The sequence below is a fragment of the Hemitrygon akajei genome, chromosome 10, assembly GCF_048418815.1.
Source record: "Hemitrygon akajei chromosome 10, sHemAka1.3, whole genome shotgun sequence".
NCBI lineage: Eukaryota > Metazoa > Chordata > Chondrichthyes > Myliobatiformes > Dasyatidae > Hemitrygon > Hemitrygon akajei.
Window position 1 is genome coordinate 23,446,018 of NC_133133.1, and position 25,282 is coordinate 23,471,299.

General features: G+C 42.2%; 1 protein-coding gene across 4 annotated transcripts in view; it reads right to left on the bottom strand.

Moving 5' to 3' along the window:
- col4a6 (collagen, type IV, alpha 6) overlaps positions 1-25,282 on the bottom strand; it is a 409,162-nt gene that overhangs the window by 153,779 nt on the left and 230,101 nt on the right. For all 4 annotated transcript variants that reach the window (XM_073057903.1, XM_073057902.1, XM_073057904.1 and 1 more), the window contains exons 5-6: positions 5,497-5,631; positions 2,291-2,335 (exon numbers count right to left, since the gene is read on the bottom strand). In XM_073057903.1, the coding sequence (XP_072914004.1) occupies positions 2,291-2,335; positions 5,497-5,631 (180 nt within the window). The remainder of the gene's footprint in view (positions 1-2,290; positions 2,336-5,496; positions 5,632-25,282) is intronic.

Sequence of the window (25,282 nt, forward strand, 5' to 3'; positions counted from 1 at the left end):
TCCCATATAACAACAATAACTGGATCAATGGGGCAATTTACACATTCCTCCTCTAACCTGGCACACTGAATCACACCAGGACTGGGGCTGTAGTGAACAGTGAGGAAGGCGATCACGGCTTACAGAGGGATCTGGATTAGCTGGAAAATTGCGCTGAAAAATGGCAGATGGAACTTAATGCAGACCAGTGTGACATATTCCATTTAGGTAGGACCAACCAGGGTAGGTCTTACTCAGAGAACGGGTAGGGCACTGCGGAGTGTGGTGGAACAAAGGGACCAGGGAATACAGGTCCATAGTTCATTGAAAATGGTGTCACAGATAGATAGGGTCATAAAGAGAACTTTTGGCACATTAGTCTTCATAAATCAAAGTATTAAGTACAGGAGATACGAATATATATTTAAGTTGTATAAGATGTTGGTGAGGCTTAATTTGGAGTATTGTGTGCAGTTTTGGCCACCTACCTACAGGAAAGATGTAAGTATAAAGTTGAAAGATTACAGAGAAAATTTACAAGGACCTTAGTTGTAGGGAAAGATTGAATAGTTAGAACTTTATTCCTCAGAACATAAAAGATTGAGAGGAGATTTGATAGAGGTATACAAAATTATGAGGGGTATAGACAGGGTAAATACAAGCAAGCCCTTCCACTGAGGTTGGGTGGGACTACAACCATGGGTCATGGGTTAAGGGTGAAAGGTGAAAAGTTTAAGGGGAACATGATGGGAAACTTCTTCACTCAGAGGGTCGTGAGAGTGTGGAACGAGCTGCCAGATCAATCGGTACACGCAAGCTCAATTTCAATGTTCAAGTGAAGTTTGGATAAGTACGTGGATGGTAGGAGTATGGTGGGCTATGGTCCCAGTTTAGGTCGCTGGGATTAGGCAGTTCAAATGGTTTTGGGATGAACTATATGGGCCAAAGGGCCTATGTCTGTGCTGTACTTCTCTATGGCTCTGACTCTAACCCATGCACTCATTTTCTTTCACATCCAAGAAAACTAATCTGCTTTACTGAAAAGCAGCAACTCAGATTTGATAAGCTTTTATTTTCTCTCTTCCATGACTAGCAGATTTAAGCATTTTCTTGCCTTTTCTAATTCCATTTCCAGTGCTTCCTGTTAATAGTGAATAATTCATTATTTTTTAATATGCTCCCAGCAGGATATTTTAATTTTCATTTCTAACACCGTTAGTGTCATCTGATAAAGTTTCCACTGTACAGCACGGATCGCTCAATCACATTCCCTCCTCCAGTTGGACTCCTCTTCCTCACTCCCTGCCCCCGTGTCCCTCTTCATTCCACCCACCCAGGAGTTTGCCGAGTGTTTGGCTCCCCGTTGGGGTGTTAGGTGACATCAGGTTCTCTTTTCATTTCGCAGCTGCTCTCTTCTCCGCAGTGTGTTTTTAGTATTTGGGATTATTTCGCTCCTGCAATTTACCCTGAATTCCAGCAGAGGGCAACGCTCTGCGATTGTATTTGCAATGTAGATTCAGATAAATGAGAGGATTTTAACAGCGAGGATAGGGAGCCACCAGCTGGACTACAGAGTTCAAGCAACTGCACAACAGAAAGAGGTAAAAGTCACCCAGCAGGACAGGTAGCATCTATGGAGTGGAGAAAAGAACTGACATTTCGGGCCGAGAAACTTCATCGGGACTGGAAAGGAAGGGGGAAGAAGCTCAAATAAGCCCCCAACCTGTCAGTGTCAACATCAATTTCTCTATCTCTGGGTAATTTCTCCCCCCCCTCCCTTCTCTCCCCATTCAGCCTACCCTCTCTCTTCATCTGCCTATTATCTCCCTCTGGGTGCCGTTCCTGCTTCCCTTTTTTCTGTCGTCCACTCTCCCATTCAAGCAGATTCTTTCTTATCCAGCTCTTTGCCTTTTCAACCTATCGCCTCTTAGCTTCTCACTTCAATCCCTCTACCCCACCTTTCCCCTCATCTGGCTTCAACAACACCTTCTACCCTCTCCCTCTCCGACCTCCTTATTCTGGCTTCTTCCCCCTTCTTTTCCAGTCCTGCTGAAGGGTCTTGGCCCAAAGCATTGACTCTTCATTCCTCTCCATAGATGCTGCCTGACCTGCTGAGCTCTTTCAGCAGTTTGTGTGTGTTGCTCTGGGTTTCCAGCATTTCCAGAATCTCTTGTGTTTATGAACGTCAATCTGAGATCCAGCATGAGTATGAAGAGTTAAACATCCTCTAGCAATGCTGTAAGTTATCATGATTTACTTAGAATTACTTTGGCAACAAGTGATCCTCATAACCAGGAACACAAATACTTACTGGGATCCCGTTTGTCCCAACAAATCCTGGCACACCGATTGGACCCTGTAATAAGAGAGAGAAAAAAAAACATTTCTGCATCGAGACTGAAACCAGTGAGTTATGTCAAGTTATAATTAAAACAAATAATGTTCACTTAACTGGAAATTGTAAAGTCAGCCTGCAGGTTTATAGGAACATTGTGAGAATGTTTTAAACACACATCAGTGTCACAGGAGAGACAGTAGCAGGCAGTAGAGGGGAACAAAACAGAATATCGTTATTAAGGCAACATTATTTATTTATGTTTAAATTTAGCGATACAGCAGGGAACAGGCCCTTCTAGCCCAGCGTGCTGTGAAGCCAGCAAACCACCTATTTAACACTGGCCTAATCACAGGACAATTTAGAATGACCAAGTTAACCGACTAACTTCTTACAGAGGATGCTGGAACTGAGCCCCCAATTCCAATGCCCTGAGCTGCAATAGTGTTGTGCTAACCACTGTGGTACTGTGACACCCTCATTATTACCATCTAAGAATAAAGGGACATAAATGTTCTACCTTTTACTTATAATATTCGAACACACACACACACACACACACACACACACACACACACACACACACACACACACACACACACACACACACACACACACACACACACACACACACACACACACACACACACACAATTTCAAGACTGGGTGTGTGTCTTTCTCTGCCCCCTATTCCACACCCCTTCAGTGGCACTCCACCCACGCCTTTCCCAACATCCTTTGCTCCTGCCAGATTTTGCAAAATTATATATAAAAATAATAGGGTGAAAATTTGATGGCAATATATTTTAAAATACCAATCCTAGAATGTAGGCTTTTTAAATGCAGATATCGTGCACAGTCCACTAACCAATTATATTTGCTTGTGAGTATTTGAACTGGCTCATGAGCAAATATGATTGGTCAGTGAACTTTAGGGCATTTGGGTAACAGGGTATAAATACGGCTTAGTCAAATATCGGCAGCAAATGGGTATATTTGTAAATAATCGCTAAACACCAGAGGTTGACAATGATTATATTCGAGGAGGAAATCCCAAATTAACCAAACTGCAAACTTCAAGATATAAACAAGATTCAAAGTGAAGCTAAATTAATTCTGGTACAAGACACTGCAAAATCACAGATTGTTCAAGGCTTGTAATTTGACCTACCATATAATCCAGAAGGAACACCCCTAAAGCATTCAACAGATATAGAAAAAGGATCTAGTGCTTTCCCGGCGTATATGACGAATTAACTTTTTCTAGGCTTCCAGCCAGGTACAGGGATTGGTTTTACCCAAAGTTTTGATGTCAAACTCTGCCATCTTCCTCAGGTATGACGGCTGGCCATGTATAGTCCGGTAGTATATGTACTCAACTTCCGCCGTCCGTCCCTCCTGATTGATTAGTCTTCATCTAATCAGGTTTCCGTTGTTCCGTCTGGGCAATGTATGCTGCTCCACATTCACAGGGAATGCGCCAGAGTCATCCCAGGCCATCTTTTACCTGCATAAGCTGTGATCTGAGCTTCCTTACGAGCTTGTGGATAGTATTGATCTGGTATTTCTTCAGGATCCTGCCGATCCTTCAGAAACCGTGGAAACTTAGGGGAGAGGGGCAGTAGCGACAGGTTCCTCCTCAATGCTGTTTCCTGGGCTTTCCATCAACCCTCTTAAGGGCTCGATTGATTTCCTTCACCTTGTAGCCATTCTCTAGGAACGTTGTGTGTAGTCATCTTATTTCCTCGTGGAGATTCTCCGGGTCTGAAATAGTTTTCACACGTTTAATCAAAGTAGAAAGAACCGCCCTATGTTGGGAAGTGTGATGGTGGCTGTTATTATTGAGGTATAGTTTTGTGTGAGTGGGTTTCCGATAGATGCCCTGTCCAAAGCAACCATCTAGTTTTAGTCATATTAGAATGTCCAGGAAAGGGAGGCAACCGTTCTTCTCCATCTCCATTGTAAATTGAATATTTGGGTGTAAACTGTTCAGATGGTCATGGAACTGTTGGAGTGCCTGGAGTCCATGAGGCCACACTACAAGGGTGTCATGAACGTATCTGAAGAAGTATTTGGGGCACAAGGGTGATAAAATCAAAGCCCTCTCCACAAAGTCCTCCATGTAGAAATTAACAAAAGCTGGCAACAAGGGTGATTCCACGGCCACTCCCACTGTTTGCTCACAGTCGTTTCCCTTACAGAGGAAGTATGTTGAAGTAAGGGTGTGTTCAAAAAGGTCAGAGGTATCCTTATCAAACCTTGACCGCAGGCGGACCAAGCTGAACTCTCATGAACAGGGACACCATGTTGAATTCATGATGTGATGCTCAGCAGCCCCCAACAAAGCTTCGGTTGTAAAACGTTTACAGGATTCCCTGTGAATGCGGAGCAGTATATATCAGCCCAGCTGCTCATTCACCCAACAGAAGCATCCAATATTTGGCCAGCTGGACATTTGAACAAAAGAGGTTTAGGAATGTGAATGCAAGCCATCAAAGAACTCAAGAGCTATTTTTTCAGGCAGAAAGACAAGCGGCTGTTTTTCTTCCCCAACCCCAGTTTGTTAGTTTTATAGAGCAACAAACAACCTGCTGGAGGAACTCAGCAGGTCGAGCAGCACCTGTAGAGGGAAAGGGATTTTCAACGATTTGGGTTGAAACCTTGCATCCACACTCAGGACGGTCAACAATTCCTCTCCTCACTGCACAGATGCTGCTCCACCCAATGAGTTCCTCCAGCAGCTTGCAATTTGCTCCTGATTTTAGCATCTTGAGTCTCTTGTGACTCCCGGTTAGCTGACTGGTTTTGAACAACAATATAACCTGCATGGAGGTATTAATTTGACCTCAGTCACTTTGATTCCATTGTTTTGGACGGAGCTGAATTTTCGAGGTGAACATACATTCAAGGAAGAATTCCTTACCGTCTTTTCCCTGGAGCCAAAACTGAGTGACTTGATATATATTTGTTGCTTTTGTTTTTCACATAACGGATATCAGGAAATATTTCAGGAACAGGGAAGCTGATGGGAAGTTCAGATAGCAGGAAAGCTGGTCTGATGCTGGGATAACGGAATCACCAACAGGAAGGGGCAAAGACCGAGATTTCACTGATGGTGTCAACCTGTGACATATTTCACTCACATACACCTGAATGAACAACAATGGCTACTTCTTACCCACCTTTTCTCCTTTCATTCCGCTAGTGCCTGGCGGACCTTGGTTCCCCTTCTCGCCCTTCGGTCCAGTTATCCCCTCTGGTCCGGGAAACCCTGGCGGCCCACTGCGTCCCTGTGGCCCAAGCGGTCCTGGTGGGCCCTAAGTTTAAAAACATTAGGAGGAAATTAATCGAGAAATGAAGGAACACTGCATTTTACATGACGATGTAATGACCGGCTCTTTTGATATTCTCTTCTCCTTCCTGACATCATTTCATCAACTAAGATCCCCGTTGTTATCTCCAATAAGCATTCATTCTTGAGGGAGCCTTGTGCAGAGAGAATATTTGGCTGTGTGGAGCATTAAGATCATTGCTGTTGCTATGTTGAAGATCTACGAATGGAAAGGGTTTATCATTGGCACCCAATATGGACGGAGCTTGTATGGTCTCCCAGAGTCCCGGAGTATACCAAAGTTTCCTTCAGGTGCTCTATTTACCTACCACATTCCAAGAAGACATACAGGTTAGGGTAGGTGAGTTGTGGGTATGCTATACTCCCTGCTTTCTGCAGGGATCACTCTCTCCATGACTCCCTTGTCCATTTGTCCATCTCCACTGATCTCTCTCCTGCCACTTAACCCTGCAATTCTACACATCCTCTGCCTCCTCACCTCCTCTCTTACCACCATCCACAGCTCCAAACAGACCTTGCAGGTGAAGCAACACTTCACTTGCTAGTCTGCTGGAGTCATCTACTGTGTCCGGAGCTTCTAGTGCAGCCTCCTCTGCATTGGTAAGACCTGATATCGATTGGGGGACTGTTTTGTCGAACACTTTCGCTCTGTCCACAGCAGACAGGATTTCCCAGTGGCCAACCATTTTAATTCCACCTCCCATTCCCATTCTGACATGTCAGTCCATGGCCTCCACTACTGCCACAACGAAGGAATTCTCAGGTTGGAGGAGGAGCAACACCACATTTTCCATCTGGGTAGTCCCCAACCCGGTGACAGGAAACATCAATTTCTTGAGCCTCCAGTAATCTCTCTCCCCTTCCACCATCTCTGTTTTTCCACTCTCCATTCTGGCTCCCATCTGATCCCTTCTCTTCTTCTCAATTGCCCATCATCGCTTTGTGATGCCCCTCCTGTCCTATCAGATTCCTACATTTTCAGCCATAAGACCATAAGACATAAGAGCAGAATTAGGCCATTCAGCCCAACGAGTCTGTTCTGCCATTCCATCATGGCTGATCCCGGATCCCACCCAATCCCATACGCCTGCCTTCTCGCCACATCCTTTGATGGCCTGACCGATCAGGAAACTAATCATGTAAATGCCTGCATTTGCCCTTTCTTTTTTCCACCCATCACGTCCAAGTTTCTCATTTCATCTACCCTCCCCCACATACCTACCTTCCCCTTCTTTCACCTATCCGTTGCCAGCTTGTACTTCTTCTCCTCCCTCCATCCTCTTATTCTGGTTTCTTCCCCCTTCCTTTCCAGTCCTGATAAATGATCCTGATCCAAAATATCAACCGTGTATTCCTTTCCATTGAGCTGCTGATTTCCTTCCAGCATTTTATGTGTGTACTTTGGACTTCCAGCATCTGCAAAATCTCTTGTGTTTGTGATTTCTGTGAGAAACTCCCTCAGCCACTGAGAAGAGGGCCTACGGGTCAATTCTTGAAATTATTTCTCCGAGCTAGAAATAAGGAGACCCTTGCATGATTACAACCCTCCGTATAGGGTTGAGTTGATTGTCGCGTTGATATGGTAACTGAGAACAACAGCAGAGAGGAAAATGATCTGGCCACTTGTGTTTGGTGCTGAGAGTTGAAAGTTAAGAGTTGAGAAGCAATCAATTGACCTCTCACTAAAAGTCAAAGTTCAAAGTTCAAAGTAAATTTATTATTAAAGTACATATATTTCACCAAATACAACTTTGAGGTCATTTTCTGTGGGCATACTTAATAAATCCACAATAGAATGGAATCATCACAGAATAATAACCATATTAAAATCAATGAAAGACCACACCAACTTCAGCATTCAACCAAGGACACAAACTCCGCAAACACAAAAAGAAAGAAATAATAATAAATAAATGAGCAAAATATATCGCAAAGAGTCCTTAGAAGTGACTCCAAAAGAGTCTAAAAGTCTGCAATGTAGTCCCTACCTAGTGTCCTATGGACCCAATATATGTATTCAAATCTTGGAACATGACTTGAATTCATAACCCTGTGATTTAGAGGCTACACTGCAGATATGATCTCCAAAATACAATCAAGAAATGGAGTCTTAATCTACAAATATAAATCTTAATGAAACACATAAATAATATGATTCACAGCAATTGGTTACACTGAGGAAACATCGTGTGTCATCATAGTTGAAAGTTCAGTGTAAATTTATTATCGATGTACGTAATCCTTCCTTGAGATTCTTTTTCTTGCAGGCATTTACAGGATAAATAAAGAAATATGATAGAGTTTATGAAAAACAGATGTAGACTAACAAACAAAGTGCAGAAGAAGACAAACTGTGCAAATGAAAAATACTGAGAACATGATTTGTAAAAAGTCCTTGAAAGTGAGCCTGTAGGTTATAGAACTAGCGCAGGGTAGTGCTGATTGAAGTTATGCAGGTAAATTCAAGAGGCTGATAGTTGTAGGGTAATAACTGCTCTGTATCCTGATGGTGTGAGTCCTAACTCTCATGTACTGCAAAAACAACAGGGAGCAGAGAGCATGGCCTGGATGGTGGAGGTCCTTGATGATGGATGCTGCTTTCATGAGGCATTGCTTCATGTAAGTGTGCTCAATGGTGGAGAAGGCTTTGCCTGTGATAGACTTATGTATGTACGTTACATAAATAACCAAAGTAAGATTCCTTCTGTGTTTGAAAAACATCAGAAATATCTTTGCTGGGTGCATTAAGCTGCAGTAATGGGATGGGTGAGTTCCGTGACAGTGCAGGGTGCTGGAAGGGTGTATTGTCTAAAGAGACAACCTGAAGGACATTGGGGCTAAGGATTACGTTAACGACACTACAAGTACATAGACCTGACAACAGCACAAATGTAGAGAGAGGACTGCAATGGGAATATGAAGAAAACCGTTTCTTCCATTTTGTATATATTATTTTTGAATAAAATTTATATCAGGGGTTCCCAACCTGGGGTCTACGGCCCCTGCGGTTAGAGATCTATGGCACGAAAACCGTTGGGGAACCCTTGTTTATGGTATTTCTCTGCACAAGCTTGCTAACAGCTGAAGCTTTGTGTGCTGAGTATTTTCACCCACTAGAGGGCAGTCTGGAGCTATTTCTGTCATGAATAAACTGGTGACAGGCCCAGAAACACCAGAACTATAAACCATTTCAGGTGAACCAATCTCCAGGGCATTGTGGGATTTGTAGAAGAGTCCACTGGACTAAAAAAATGATTGCTGTCATTGGTAATGCCACACAATTATAAATAACGCTGCTGTGCACGTCACACAGGAGAGACTGTAGATGCTGGAAATCTGAAGCAGCACACACATGCACACATAATGTTGGTGGAGCTCAGCAGGTCAGGAGACATTTATGGAGGGAAATGAACAGTTGACGTTTTAGGCTGAGACCCTTCATCGGCACTGGAAAGGAAAGATCAGAAGCCAGAAGACCTTTACTCCTATACTCCGTCTCTACCTTTTGCGAAGGCTGAGGAAAGTCCATCACCCACCCCCCATCCTCATCACATTCTACAGGGGTTGTATTGAGAGCATCCTGAGCAGCTGCTTCACTGCCTGATTCAGAAATTGCACCATCTCGGATCGCAAGACCCTGCAGCGGATAGTGAGGTCAGCTGAGATCATCGGGGTCTCTCTTCCAGCCATCACGGACATTTACACTACACGCTGCATCCGCAAAGGAAACAGCATTATGAAGGACCCCACACACCCCTCATACAATCTCTTCTCCCTCCTGCCGTCTGGGAAAAGGCTCCGAAGCATTCGGGCTCTCACAACGAGACTATGTAACAGTTTCTTCCCCCAAGCTATCAGACTCCTCAATACCCAAAGCCTGGACTGACACCTTGCCCTACTGTCCTGTTTATTATTTATTGTAATGCCTGCACTGTTTTTGTGCACTTTATGCAGTCCAGTGTAGGTCTGTAGTCTAGTGTAGCTTTCTCTGTGAGTTTTTTTATTACGTAGTTCAGTCTAGTTTTTTGTACTGTGTCATTTAACACCATGGTCCTGAAAAACATTGTCTCATTTTTACTATGCACTGTGCCAGCAGTTATGGTTGAAATGACAATAAAAGTTGACTTGACTTGACTTTCTGCACTCTGCTCTCTTTCTTTCAAGTCCTAATGATGAGTCTCATCCAGACACATCAACTGCTCATTTCCTTCCATAGATAGACGCTTCCTGACCTGCCACGTTCCTCCAGCGTTTGGCGTGCACGGCTGTGTACGTCGACACTGTTGATATCGTGCCTGAAGTTTCTGCACAAGCAATCCAACTTTTCCACACTGAAAGAAAATCGAAAAAGCTGCGGATGCTGGGACTCTGCAATAAAGCAGAAAATGCTGGAAACGCTCAGCAGATCGGGCAGCATCTATGAGAAGAGGAGCAGAGTTACTGTTTCAGCTCAGGTGCTGCCCAACCTGAGTGTTTCCAGCTATTTCTATTTTAACCCCTACACTGCTAACTAAACCTGTGGCAGATGGGAATATAATGGTCATTCAGTCTGCAGCGGTTAGCAATGTATTCCACGTCAGAGTAGTAACAGTGCCCTTTTACAGCAATAATCAGATCCTGGGGATGTCTGAAAGTACTGCAGCATCAGCTGTGGTTTGGTTGGCTGTGCTCTCTGCTCTAAAATACGAGATTGTGGGTTTATGTCCCACTGCAGAGACTCTAGCACCAAAACTTTGGCTAACACCCTGGTAGGCTATAGTACTATCAAACTGTTATCTTAAATGTAGTAATGGCTCTCCTAAAGTAGTAGAGAATGAAATCAAACCATTAAGTGGTATGCTTGTACACAGATGCTCATATTACTGAAATTAAACTCTGAGGAAGCTAGCCTCAATGTATTAGCCATTTCTGACATACAGACAAAAGTCTCATTCATTATATTGGTGTGATTTGCTAATCATTGCTGATTATTTATTTCAACTTTCACTAGATTTGTTAGCGATTATTTTGAATTACCGTACTTTTTAAATGACTTCAAATAATTTAAATTGATTTAAACTGCTTGTAAATATTTGACCACCAGGGACATTTAAAAACAATGAACTGTTTTTGCAGCAGTTCCTAAGGCAGCACTTGGGACAGGGCCTCAGGTCCTATTATCTACGGCACAGTCACATAGAATCATAGAAAAGTTCTGCACAGAAACCGGCCCTTTGGCCCATTTAAACCAGCCGAACCATTTAAAACTGCCACTCACATCGACCTGCGCTGGGACCATAGCCCTCCATAACCCTACCACCGATGTACCTATCCAAACTTCTATTAAACATTGAAATCAAGCTTGCATGCACCACTTGTGTCGGCAGCTCGTTCCGCACTCTCACGACGTATTGTGTTGCTTTGCTGTTGCTGGATCTACATCCTTTTGTACCTTCACCCAAAGGAGTGCAGCAGTTCCGAGGGCAACACGTACAAAATGCTGGAGGAACTCAGCGGGTTAGGCAGCATCTACGGAAATGAATAGATAGTTTTTTTGTTTCAGATTCCAGGAGGATGCCTCACCACCGCTTTCGCAAGGGCCAAGAGGAGTGATCAATATATCCTGGCCTTATCAGTGCTGGAGGAACTCGACAGGCCAGGCAGCATCTCTGAAGGGGAATAAACAATCAACGTTTTAGGTCAGAACCCTTCATCAGATCCGGTGAAGGAGAGGGAGAATGAAGTAAGAAGCTGGGAGCTGATAGGTAAAGGGCTGAAGAAGAAGGAATTTTGCAGGAGAGGGAAGTAACTGGCCTTATCAGTAACACCTAGATCCCAAAATGCTGTGAAAAATGAAGTTCCTCACAATAGCTCATAACCAGGACGGTAGTTAATTCCTCTGTTTTCCCTTTGTACATCCCCCGATCACTGTGAGTTGTGGAATTTTATCTCCATCATACATCGATGCCTTGACATTACTTTGTTGCAATACATTTTCCTTCTGGTATAAATAATCTTCCAGGCTTTCATGGAAGGTAAAAAATCAAATTAAATAGGGCGTGCTGTAAATATTAAATAAAAACACAAAAACTGAGAATACTCCGCAGATCAGGCAGCACCTATGGATGAAGAAAGAGTGAATATTTAAAGCCAATGATTTTCCATTGGAACTGAGCTGTTAGCTCTGTTTCTTTACCCACAGATGCTGCCTGACTTGCCGAGTGTTTCCAGCATTTTCGGTCTAGTGTTTCAGATGAGACCATAAGACGCAGGAGCAGAGCCTGGCCCATCGAGACAGCTCCGCCATTCCATCATGGCTGATTCATTATCCCTCTCAACACCATTCCCCAGCCATCACCCCGTAACCTTTGATGCCCTGACTAACCGAGAATGCATCAACCTCTGCTTTCAATATACTCAGTGACTTGGCCTCCACAGATTCACTACCCACCGGCAGAAGAAATTCTTCATCATCTCTGTTTTGAATGCTTCTCCTCTTTCCAGGAATTGTAGATTGTTGAGATATTCATACACTATATTGTAGAGCTTTACATGGTGTTTACCTAGTCTTCCCTTCAAACTACTAAGCCCTAAAGTTACAAGTGTAACATTAAAATTATTATGAACTTTCAGGATATGAGCAGGATACAAGGTGCCACTAGGGAAGGATCATTGACCCCAATTGACCTGGCACTCCGATTTTGTTTTGATCTGGCATCAGTTCTGTTGAGCTAATTCAGTGATTCTGGATTCTCTCTCTCAATCTGTTTATTTGGAGTCTCTAAAATAAGCCCCTCTAAATAAAAGCAACACCATTCGATCATCATCCATAGCAAGGAAAATACATTCTGTGTCAGGAGTAACCAATCCGAGCGAAATGCCAGTGTGCTCTATTTAAATCTGACCCAGAGAAATGAGTTCATTTGCCCTTCAACCAATTGGGCATGAAACGGAATCAGTTGGGGGCGACACTGTAGCACAGTGGTTAAAGCAATTGTTTTGCAACGCCAGCGATCACCAATCAGGGCTCAAATTCCGGCACTACCTGTAAGGAGTTTGTACGTCCTCCCCATGGCTGCATGGGTCTCCTCCGGGTGCTCCACATTCCAAAGATGCACAAGTTCGGATTAGTACGGTACTAGAATGCGTCGTTGGCTCCGGAAGTGTGGCGACCCTTGCCAGCTGCTCCAGCACACCCCCGATGGAATTGAAACATTACTGTATGCTTCGATGTTTCGATGTATCTGTGACGAATAAAGCTAATCTTAAGGTTAGCACGGTCGTGTAGCTGCTGGCAAAGCACTACTGCGACACCAGCGAGCCGGGTGTAATTCCACCACTGTCTGTAAGCAGTTTGTACATTCTCCCTGTGAGCCTGTGGATTTCCCATGGGTGCTCCAGTTTCCTCCCACTTTTCAAAGACATACGGGTTAGTAGGTCAATGAGGCCACACTTAGGTTGGAGGGACACCACCTTATATTCTGTTTGGGTAGCCTCCAACCTGATGGCATGAACAGCAATTTCTCAAACTTACGGTAATGCCCCCCAACACCCCACCCCTTCTTTCTCCATTTCCCATTCCCTTTTCCCTCTCTCACCTCTTCACCATTCAACTTCCCAGCTCTTTACTTCATCCCTCCCTCTCCAGGTTTCACCTGTCACCTGGTGGTTCCTTCTCCCCTCTCCCCAACTTTTAAATCTACTCCTCAGCTTTTTTCTCCAGTCCTGCCAAAGGGTTTCGGCCCGAAACATCGACTGTACTTTTTTCATAGATGCTGCCTGGCCTGCTGAGTTCCTCCGGCATTTTGTGTGTGTTGCTCAGATTTCCAGCGTCTGCAGATTTTCTCTTGTTTGAGGTCAATCGGTCACATGATATCATGGGGGGGGGCAGGCTCGTAACTGGGTTCTATCTCCAAATATATAGAAATAAATGAAAATTTCAACAGAGAAGTCTGAAGCAGAAGTTCTACTGAGAGCACTTTCATTCCATCTTATGATATCTCTGCTCATAACCCTACTGGAGGTTTCAGAGATGATGCAGAAGAGATTTAGTGAAATGCTGTCCGGATTAGAGGACATGTGCTAAAAGCAGAAGCTGGACAAACTTGGGTTGCTTGCTCTGGAGCAGCAGAGACCAAGGGGATATCTGAGAGAAATTTATATGACTATGAGAGACAAAGATAGAGTATACAGCTGGTTATCTCTTTTTCCCAGCATCACAATGTCTAACACTTGAGAGCATGCATTTGAGATGAATGGGTTACATTCAAAGGTGACATACAGGGTAAGTTTTTTTATGCAGAGTGACTGGAATGTATTGCCAAGAATGGTGGTGGTAGCAAAGATGTTAGAGAAGTTGAAGAGGCTCTTAGGATGGGAAATGATTATACAGAAAATGGAGGTACAGGATATAGATATAGTGGAGGCAGAAGGGACTACTTTGCTTGCAGAATCTCAGATGGTGACAAGAGAGCGTACAGGAGTGGGATATACTAGCTAGTTGAGTGGTGTTGCAAAAACAACCTTGTACTCAACGTCAGTAAAGACCAAAGAGCTGATTGTGGACTCATACCAATCTCCACAGAGGGATCAGAAGTGGAGAGAGTGAGCAATTTCAAGTTCCTGCATGTCAAGATCTCTGAGGACCTAATCTGGACACATCATATTGACGAAGCTATAAAGAAGGGAAGACAGTGGCTATATTTCATTAGGAGTTTGCAGAGAGCTGGTTTGTCAACTAAAACACTTGAAAACTTCTACAAACATACTGCAGAGAGCATTCTGACTTCACCATCTGGTATGGGATGGGGCTACTGCACGAGACTGAATTAAGTTACAGAAACTTGTAAAATTACGGCTCCATCACGGGTACTAGCCTCCGTAGCATCTAAGACATCTTCAAGGAATGGTGCCCCAGGAAGGTGGCGTCCATCATCAAGGACCCCCACCACCCAGGGCATGCCCTCTTCTCATTGTTAGCATCAAGAAGATACAAGAGCCTGAAGGTACACAATTGGTGATTCAGGAACAGCTTCTTCCCCTCTGCCATCTGATTTCTGAATGGACATTGAACCCCTGAACGCCACCTCACTACTTTTTAAAAAAATTTTGTTTTTGCCCTACTTTAATTTAACTTAACTATTTAAGATACATACAAATAAACACACACACACACACATGTATATACAAACGTTTGTATATATATACACACACACACTTACTGTAATTCATCTTTTCTGTATTTATCATGCATTGCACTGAACTGCTGCAGCAAAGTTAAATTTCATGACATATGCCGGTGATATTAAACCCGATTCTGGTTCTGATTTAGTGAAGTGTTTCTTCACAAGTGGGCAGTTCTTCAGCTGTACTATGCTGGGCTCTGTGTTCTATTATAAGCAGACTTGGAGCTATTAGCAGAATTATTCCTTCTTTTACTCCCTGTGCTAAGTTAGTTTATACCCCAGACTGTGGCCTGATTGCAAATAACTCCTCAATGGATAAAGAATTACAGCTGTCAGGTAGTCCACCCATGTGCTATGTAATGATGTACAGGTAAATATTTTATCTGGACTTCTTCCCACACTTAGCCAATACTTTGTCAGATATCCCACATGAGGATAGACTAATTGGTGAATTCTTTCACTGCAGCTGCCCACCTTTGATTAGTCAGTTCCAAGCCAAGCCCTTTGCAGATAGCACAATTATCATCACCATAGAAGGCTTGGTGAGCACGAGCTCGCGTCCAGCATACTTTCTCACTGCTGCATGATGTTAACCTGCAGATGCTTGAAAAAGACTTGAGCAATCCAGAGGACATACCTAATTGCACAATATGTAAACATAGTTCATTGCTGGCTAAAAACTAGAGCCTCCTAACAATGGACAGCAAAGGGATAAATGACTGAACCCCCGTGCTTCAGGCGGTTCTAAATAGCTGCATGATTGGCTCATTAGAAAGGCCATTTTATTTTACCTCAGCATTTATTAAATGCCCTTCCCTCATCTATGGAATTTAAACCTATAATTTATGTACACAGATCTGCCTCATTCAAATTTAAATCAAAGAGAATAACGCCAAATATTCAGCCCAACTGCCAATTTTCTCCTTCTGAAAGTCCTGGCTCTGGGATAAGGGTAGTTTTTCATATGCAAGCTCCAACAAGTCTGAGCACTTGGTTCAAACATTAGAAGTTCAAACCCAGCCTCTGCTCAAGGTCCACAATAAAACGAGCTCTTACAGAAACCATATTTATAAAGATGTATGTTGACAGCATAAGCTCCTAGAGTAAACTTTAGAAGACACGGTAACAGTTTCCAACAAGAGTACCAGTCAGGAGCAGAATGCTTAAGTGACTTTTATTAAATTCCACTTCAACTAGAATCTAACCCCTGGACAACACTACATCTGCTCAACGGAAGAGAGCATTTCCTTCTTCTTGGGCAGCCGCACAACATCAAGAATGATTTACTTCCGTTCCAGCTTTGCAGCTTTTGACATGGTTAATGATGTCAATGTGTGAACCAAATATTCTTCCACACATGAGAATGGTGGAGGCCACAAGAAACCAGATCCTATCTAAGTTGTATAGAACATTACAGCACAGTACAGGCCCTTCAGCCCACAATATTTTCCTGACCCTTCAACCTACTCTAAGATCAATCTAACTCTTCCCTCCAAGTAACATTGGCTATTTAAGCCAACACATGAAGTCTACACATGCTCTGGCCACAGCTGCCAAGTCAATATTTCAGGGGGCAATTGGTCAAAAAGAGTGGAAATATGCAACTTCTTGGCATTACAAATGAGTCAACTGCAGAGCCAAACATCTGTCCCTTGCCCAGTGCTGGGACTACACTGCTCACTTATTCTATCTTACTAAAATTACTTTTTCTTTTCTCCTGCTTAATTTTTGACATTTTACCCCTTATATTTCCTCAGAAAATTATTACTGTGTAAGATGGTATAGGAAGAGAGAAGTTTCAGAGGCTGGAGAAAATAGGCTATTTTTGCACAAAGTAACATTTTCATCCTTGCATGTGAGGCTTGACCAAGAGGAATTTGTCTAAAGACCATTTAAGGAGTGCCAAGATGAAGTAAAACAGCGCTATGTGAATTAGCTTTATTACCACAGAAGGTTAATGTAGTTGAACCTGAACTCAGTATCCAGGGGTACTAATCAGGTCTTCTCTCCACATTGCGTGGCTCAAGCAGTCAGTGATTATTATGTTCTTGGCACCAGTTGACAGAGGTCTATAATGAAAGCATATTAGATCATCAAGTCCACATCACTGACCATCAGAAGGCAGCATTTTGTGATCTAGACTAGAATATTTCCCTCTAAATACCCATCAGTCTCTGATGAACACACCATGTGACAAGAAAATTCTTCCCCTCAAACCCCAGACAATTCCAGACAAAGAGTCTCTGCAAATCCCAGCCTAACGGCTAATTTGGGAATCTGCCTGATAATGAAATTCTGAAGCTGGCAAGCAGGAAATGAACCAAGTGTGAGGCAATACTGATAGGCTTCTAAAGCCTGGCTGTCTTCATGCTTTTGTATGGGGGGATTTGACTGATACAAAGGCTCTGTCTGTACCAGATTACACAGACTGGAAATATATTGCCTACTGAAAAATTAATGAAGCTTATTTAATGCATGAACTCAGTTAAATGGTTGATACTCAGTATATAGACTGATGATGCATCACTTTGGAAGGTTACTGGCACAGCACGATCTATCTATTTTCTGACATGCAAGGAGAAAAATAGACACGAATAAAACTAAATAAATAAAAATACCCAACCTCTTCATCCAGAGAATATTAGAACTTCTAAAGCACATGCTTGCCTCCAAATTCCAACAAGGATAAACAGAATATGTACTACTGGAGAGAAAATTGCACAGTATTTTAGTTCCTCAAGGTGACAGCTGGGTCTAGATTGGTGCCCATCTCAGTTCTGAGCTTACTGTTCCATCCCAGAGGCTTAAGTATATAAGTTTGGTTTACTTTCCAGTGCAGTCCAGAATGAGAGTTGTATGGCCAAACTGTCTTTCAAGGTGCCATGTCAAAACAAAATTCTGTCAGCTGAATTTAAGAGACCCTAAAACACAATTCCTGAACTGGCATAGACAACTTCATTCACCAAGACTCTGAACTGATTCTATGACTCACTTTCAAGGACTCCTCACAACTTTGTTCTCAGCGTTATTTTTATGTGCGCAGGTTGTCTTCCTTTGCACCTTGGTTGCTAATCGTCTTTATGTCGAGTTTTTCCAAAGAGTCATAGAAGAATACAGCACAGAAACAGGCCCTTTGGCCCATCCGGCCCATGCTGAACTTTTAATCTGCCTATTCCCACCGACCTGCACCGGGAACACAGCCCTCCATCCGTGTACCTATCCACCTTTCTCTTTATTGTTGAAATCAAAATCACATCCACCACTTGCGCTAGCACTCACCACCCTCTGAATGAAGAAGTTTCCCATCATGATCCTCTTAAACATTTCACCTTTCACCCTTAATTCATGACCTGGGTTGCAGTCTCACCCAACCTCAGTGCAAAACTCCTGCTTTGTAACATTCTTTTGAATTTCTGTTGTTTTTGTAAATGGCTATAAGAAAGTAAATCTCAAGGTAGTGTAACATTCCATAAGTCCATATGGCCTTAAGACATTGGAGCAAAATTAGGCCATTTCACCATTCCATTGCGGCTGAGTTATTACCCCACTCAACTCCAGTCTCTTGCTTTCAACCTGTAACCTTTGATGCCCTTCCTAATCAAGGACCAATCAACCTCCACTTTAAATATACCCGATGACTTGGCCTCCACAGCCAGCTCTGGCAATGAATTCCACAGATTTGTCACCCTCTGGCTAAAGAAATTCCTCCTCATCTCCGTTCTAAAGGGACATCCTTCTATTCTGAGGCTGTGCCCTTTTGTCCTAGACTCCACACTGGAGGAAATAACCTGTCTGTGTCCACTCTATCTAGGCATTTCACTATTCACGAGGTTTCAATGTACATCCAAAACATATATGTACTCTTATAATAAATTTACTTTGAAATTTGAGCTTTGAACTTTGGAATAAACCTGGCATATCCTCAGCATTTAACCCTCAACTGACATACTAAAAGTTGGTCTCAGTCATTATCTTGGTAACTGTTAGGAGCACTCTCGTTTCTGAAGTGAAAAAATAGCCATTTCAGGAGATATTAGAAGGTGGTCAGTAGTATCAATCTAATGCAGTACTGAGGGTGTACAGTACTCTCAGAATGATGTTAGTGAAATAGATGGAAAACTCCAAGAAGGCAAAAGGGGCCTATTCCTGACGTCCCTCGTTACCATCTTATTGCATTGGAGAACTTGACTGGTGAAAATCACCACCTGCATCTTGACATTGAAGCAATGGCTGTCAAATAATTTGGGTCTTCCTGAAATAGCAGAACAATTTAATGCTTTAGGTACCAAATTGCTATTCATGGAAGCTTGCAATGTGCAATTTGGTTGCTGTGATTTCAGCAGTAACGTTGTTTACTTGGATGATTATTTAGATGTGAGGAGCTCTGAAATGTCCCAAGACAGTAAAAGGAATTAAATAAGTTTACTTATTTTTACTTATTTAGTAATATAGCGTGAAAAGATGAGGCACAGGAACACAGGAAGAAACGTAGCTCTGCAGGCGGAGAGTACTCATTGCCAGAATGCATCTAAAACTCAGCCATCTTATCCATCCTTACCAACCAAATAGACATTACTGGGGATGCATAAATTAGCAGCCTGGGTGCTCAACATTTCCACTTGACTTGCGGCACAGAATGAGTTCATGCAATTTAACAATTGGTAAATCGAGTACACCCTCTCAACTTTCTCTACAGATCCACAGAAAACAGGTTGCACAGCAATATAGTGCCGGCTGGAACTAAAGAGTGAAGTGTAACCAATTAGTGAACCTGCCAACCCCAAGAATTCCTCAAGGTGTTCAACGTGACCTCGGCTTCAGATGTGCGGTCAAGAACCATCTTTTGGGATTATGAGACCTTAATGTGATTGGTCGATCACACTAACTGGAAGAATATAAAGGTAGATTCCTGAACACCGGCTCTATCTCAACTAACATTCAGATTCCAATCTGTGTCCTTGTCAATGTAGTTTTCGCTGTTGTGATCATCTTCATCTTCTCCTCGCCATTCCTTTGCATGCCGCTACCATCGTTCCATCCACGTCAACTCACTGCCATCATCAATATCCAATAGGCATTCCCACTCTGTGTTTTTTAAAAATTTTAAATGAACCCCATTAATGATGGATAAATATGTACAGTGTGATCTCTATGTGTCAGAAGGTGGTGAAATTTTGAATTCTAATCCTGCTGAGAAACAGAAACTACAAAAAGTGCATCAATACAATGTTACATACCTGGAGTATGATTTTATTGTGTTTCCGTCAGATCAGGGACGCTCCACGTGTCTTATTTCTAATACTGTACTGTCTAATAAAGCCATGAAAGCATCAAGATTGCAGGAACACTTTCGTAAAAGACACCCTGTTGAGGCTACTTATGGTATTATGCAGTTCCAGAAGATGAAAGAAGCATTTGAAACACATTGCACACTCCAGTCATCTGCCAAGAAAGCTAAAAATGACCTCGATAGTGGTCTCATTGCTTTTTATAACATTTCCAGAATGATAGCAAAGTGTGGAAAATATTACTGGTGAAAGATTAGTAACGCTTGCTGTACCAGAAGTGCTCACCACTGTTCTTGAAATGAATACCAGTATTTTAAAATCAATTTCTCTGTAGATTGTCATATTGAGAAAATGAGTGAAGGCATTGAGTATCAACAGTGCAAAGAACTACAACAAACAGAATCTGGGATACAACTGGATGAGTCTATTGTGCGATACAACAAGGCATTGTTAATGGCATATGACGGTTTATCAAAAATGGAAAAGTTTATGAAAGATTCTCTTTTGTAAAAAGTTAAAAACTAATTTCAATGGAGAGACAATCTACAATGAACTCAAAATGTATATTAAGGATAAAAGTATTGCAATTAGGAACATGATTTCTTGTGCAACAGATGGAGAACTGTATATGGCAGGTCACCATGCTAGTTTAGTGGCATTTATGAAAAAAGAAATTCCGAGTCTGTTTGCCATCCTTTGTGTAATTGATCATCATCATCTCGCAGCCAAAAAACTCAGTCAGCAACTTTTTTTCAAGTATGACTCTTGTAATATCTGTTATCAACAAAATTAAAGTTAATTCATTAGATAGGTAGCAGTATATTTCACCAGTTACGAAAAGATAACAATGAGGAGTTTGAATGCTTGCTTCTTCACACTGAAGTGCATTGGCTGTCAAAAGGCTGCTGCTTGAAACATTTATTTGATCTTTTTGACACTGTGACTGAGTTGTTGCTCAAAGTTGATGAGAGCTTGGGAAACAAGATTGAACTTCCATGTGGAGATGTGGCATACCTAGCCGATCTGTATGACAAAATGAACATTATAAATATGAAACTGCCAGGTGAGAATTTCAATATAATCTAGACAAAAAGTGCAGTGTCCACTCTTATCAGAAAATTGGAGATAAATAAGCAAAGCATTAGGAGAAAAATGTTCTCGGTTTCCCTGCATGGAAAGTGTGGCACTCTGTTTCATAGACAGTGATTTGAAAGAGCATTGCTTACATCCACAGTCACTGAAGAAGGATTTTCAGAATCGATTCAAGGATTTGAATGATCTGGAGCTTCTGGACTAAGTAATTAACCCATTTCTTTGCAAGGTGGAAGAACAAGAAGAGAGCAAGCAAGAAGAAATTATCAAAATTCAGAATGATGAAGAAGCAAACATGCTTTTCAAGAATGCCGGCTTTGTGGTATGTGGCTACACTGTCATATGAAATTTCTGGTCTTTGAAGAAGAGCCAAACTGCTCTTCATTGCATTTCCATCCTCCTTCCTTGTTGAAAGAGGCTACAGTGCAGTGAACCACATACTCAAAAAAAGAGAAACCGCTTGGTTATTGTTACACGTGGAGTCTTAAGGCTTTTGCTGTCACAACTTGAAACAGATATTTCAACTCTTGATAAAAACCATTAAGCTCAAGTATCACATTTTTATCAAAGCTGCTGTACTAAAGCACTTAAGTACTATATAAGCTAGGTTTAAAGACAAATACAAATTTAAAACAGAATCATTATTCTCATGTTAGCATATGGTAGACATGTTTTTACACTATGGGGGTGCCGATAAGTGTATTGTGCCTAAGAGGGGTGTTGACAAGTATGAAGGTGCTTTAGAGGGGTGTTGGGCTACACTATCGTTGGGAAACACTATCCTAACCTAATCACGGGACAATTTACAATGACCAATTAACTACCCCATATACCTTTGGACTGTTGGAGGAAACTGTAGCATCTGGGGAGAAACAACACATTTTATGGAGAGGAAGAACAGAGACGCCTTATAGATAATGTGGGAATTAAACTCCAAATTCCAATTCCGCAGGCTATAATAGCATTGTGCTAACCGTTACATTACTATGGTACCCAAATGCTTTCTTTTCAGCCCTTTGTTACAGCAAATGTCTGAATAAATCTTTCAACTTCAGTGCATAGCAGTCAATGTTATGGAAAAATAAACTTCTCCATCAGAGGTGCCGATCTCCAAAGTACCAAGAGAAGCCCTGAGTAATCCACTAGGGGGTGAAGTGTCCATGAGTCTTTCTTCGATCTCCTGGGTCACTGGCCGGAGGTCAGTTCGTCAGAATCAGAATTAGGTCCTATATCACTGTCATTTATGATGATTTTTTTTTTGTTTTGTGGCAGCAGTACAGTGCAAAAACCTAAAATTACTATACAAGTCAACGACATGACAGGGAAAAATAGTTTAAAAAAATTAAAATTAGTTTTTAAAAAAACAGATTGATTCCTGGGATGGCAGGACTTTCATATGAAGAAAGACTGGATCGACTAGGCTTATACTCACTGGAATTTAGAAGATTGAGGGGGGATCTTATTGAAACGTATAAAATTCTAAAGGGATTGGACAGGCTAGATGCAGGAAGATTGTTTCCGATGTTGGGGAAGTCCATAACAAGGGGTCACAGTTTAAAGATAAAGGGGAAGCCTTTTAGGACCAAGATTAGGAAAAACTTCTTCACACAGAGAGTGGTGAATCTGTGGAATTCTCTGCCACAGGAAACAGTTGAGGCCCGTTCATTGGCTATATTTAAGAGGAAGTTAGATATGGCCCTTGTGGCTAAAGGGATCGGGGGTATGGAGAGAAAGCAGGTACAGGGTTCTGAGTTGGATGATCAGCCATGATCATACTGAATGGCGGTGCAAGCTCGAAGGGCCAAATGGCCTACTCCTGCACCTATTTTCTATGTTTCTAAAAGATGGGCACAAAGTGATCCTATCATAAATTTAAGATTCTTTATCTCTGCTTCTCCCAGGGAACGTTGATGACAAGCTTAGTCCACGATACACCAAGTACAACCTTGGTATATAATATCTAACCTTGGAATAATGGATTTCCTCAAGCACTTTGTGTGTCTTGCTTGGAAGTATAGGCACTTGTGAAAATTCACATGCTGTGCAGTAAATCACAGTGGACCAAGAGAAAGCACAAGTTCAGCCAAACAACTGAAGTGGGATCCTGGCTTTTAGCATCACAATTTCAAACTTAAAAATACTGTTTTCAATCTTTCCAAGGTGAAGGTATAGAGCTACATTGACAGATTAGATGGGCCGGAGGTACAGGAGCCACAACTATTACCCCTCACCCATCGGGCTCCTGAACCATCATTGATAACTTCACTCTCCTGCAAACTGCAGAATCATTTTCAAGGACTCTACAACTCATATTCTCAGTATTATTTATTATTTTATTTGCACCGCTTGTCTGCTTTTGCATGTTTGTTTCTCAATCTCTGTGCACAGTTTTTCATAAATTATATTCTATGTCATTATGTCTACAAGAAAATGAATTTCAAGGTAGTGTATGCTAACCTGTACAATATTTACTTGGATAATGAAATTTGTTTTGACTTTGACTTCAACTTTGTAGGCACTGTGATTGGTTCCCTAAGAGTTGGAAAGATTGAAAACAGTATTTTTGAGTTCGAAATTGTGATGCTAAAAGCCCGGGTCTCACTTTAGTTGTTTGGCTGAACTTGTGCTTTCTCTTGGTCCACTGTGATTTACTGCACAGCATGTGAATTTTCACAAGTGCCTATACTTCCAAGCAAGACACACAAAGTGCTTGAGGAAATCCATTATTCCAAGGTTAGATATTATATACCAAGGTTGTACTTGGTGTATCGTGGACTAAGCTTGTCATCAACGTTCCCTGGGAGAAGCAGAGAAAAAGAATCTTAAACTTATGATAGGATCACTTTGTGCCCATCTTTTTTTAAACTATTTTTCCCTGTCATGTCGTTGACTTGTATAGTAATTTTAGGTTTTTGCACTGTACTGCTGCCACAAAACAAAAAAAAATCATCATAAATGACAGTGATATAGGACCTAATTCTGATTCTGACGAACTGACCTCCGGCCAGTGACCCAGGAGATCGAAGAAAGACTCATGGACACTTCACCCCCTAGTGGATTGCTCAGGGCTTCTCTTGGTACTTTGGAGATCGGCACCTCTGATAGAGAAGTTTATTTTTCCATAACATTGACTGCTATGCACTGAAGTTGAAAGATTTATTCAGACATTTGCTGTAACAAAGTGCTGAAAGAAAGCATTTGAGTACCATAGTAACGTAACGGTTAGCGCAACGCTATCCAGGTGCACCACAACTTCCCTTTCTTTGTGTATCAGGTGAAGTCCTGTAGAGAAATAGAGTAACTAAGGCTTCTAGGTTTCTGCAGACACTGTGTCCTTTTACAATGTCAATGAAGTTCAAAGTTCAAATTTCTAAGTACGCCTATAGTATACCACCTTGAGATTTGTCCTCTTGCAGGCAGTCCTCACAAGATCTTCGAACACCCAATGTGTGACAAAAAAGAATAAATCATACAAACAATTAAAAAGTAAACAAACCACATTAACCGTGGAGTCCCTGAATGCAAGCCCACAGTCTGGATTCACTGCGGTGAGTGAAGCTGGTCCAAGAGCCAAGTTCAGCGCTAAAGCACCTTGATCAAATCTCACAAATAGTAAAAAAAAAGGTAAACAAAGACAGATGGAACATGAAGTGCAGAGTCCCCGACAGTGAGTCCTCAGCTGCGGAGTAATACTCAGTGCTGAGGCGAGTGAAGCTTGATGGTTGCAGGGCACCAACCAGCTGCTCCTGAGCTGGAGGAGTAGGAGCCAAAACTCCTGCACCTTCCGCCTGCCAGCAGCAGCAAGGAAAGGAACCGAATGCAGGTCGGCAGTACTGAGTGCCTGTCCACTTTCGGCTTTCCCCTTTCATCCGCGACGATTTTAATCTTGCTCCCTGCTTTAATCAGCATGGTAGGACTAATCAAAATAGGACATACATGGTAAATGGTAGGGCATTGAAGAATGCAGTAGAACAGAGTGATCTAGGAATAGTGGTGCATAGTTCCCTGAAGGTGGAATCTCATCTGGATAGGGTGGTGAAGAAAGCTTCTGGTATGCTGGCCTTTATAAATC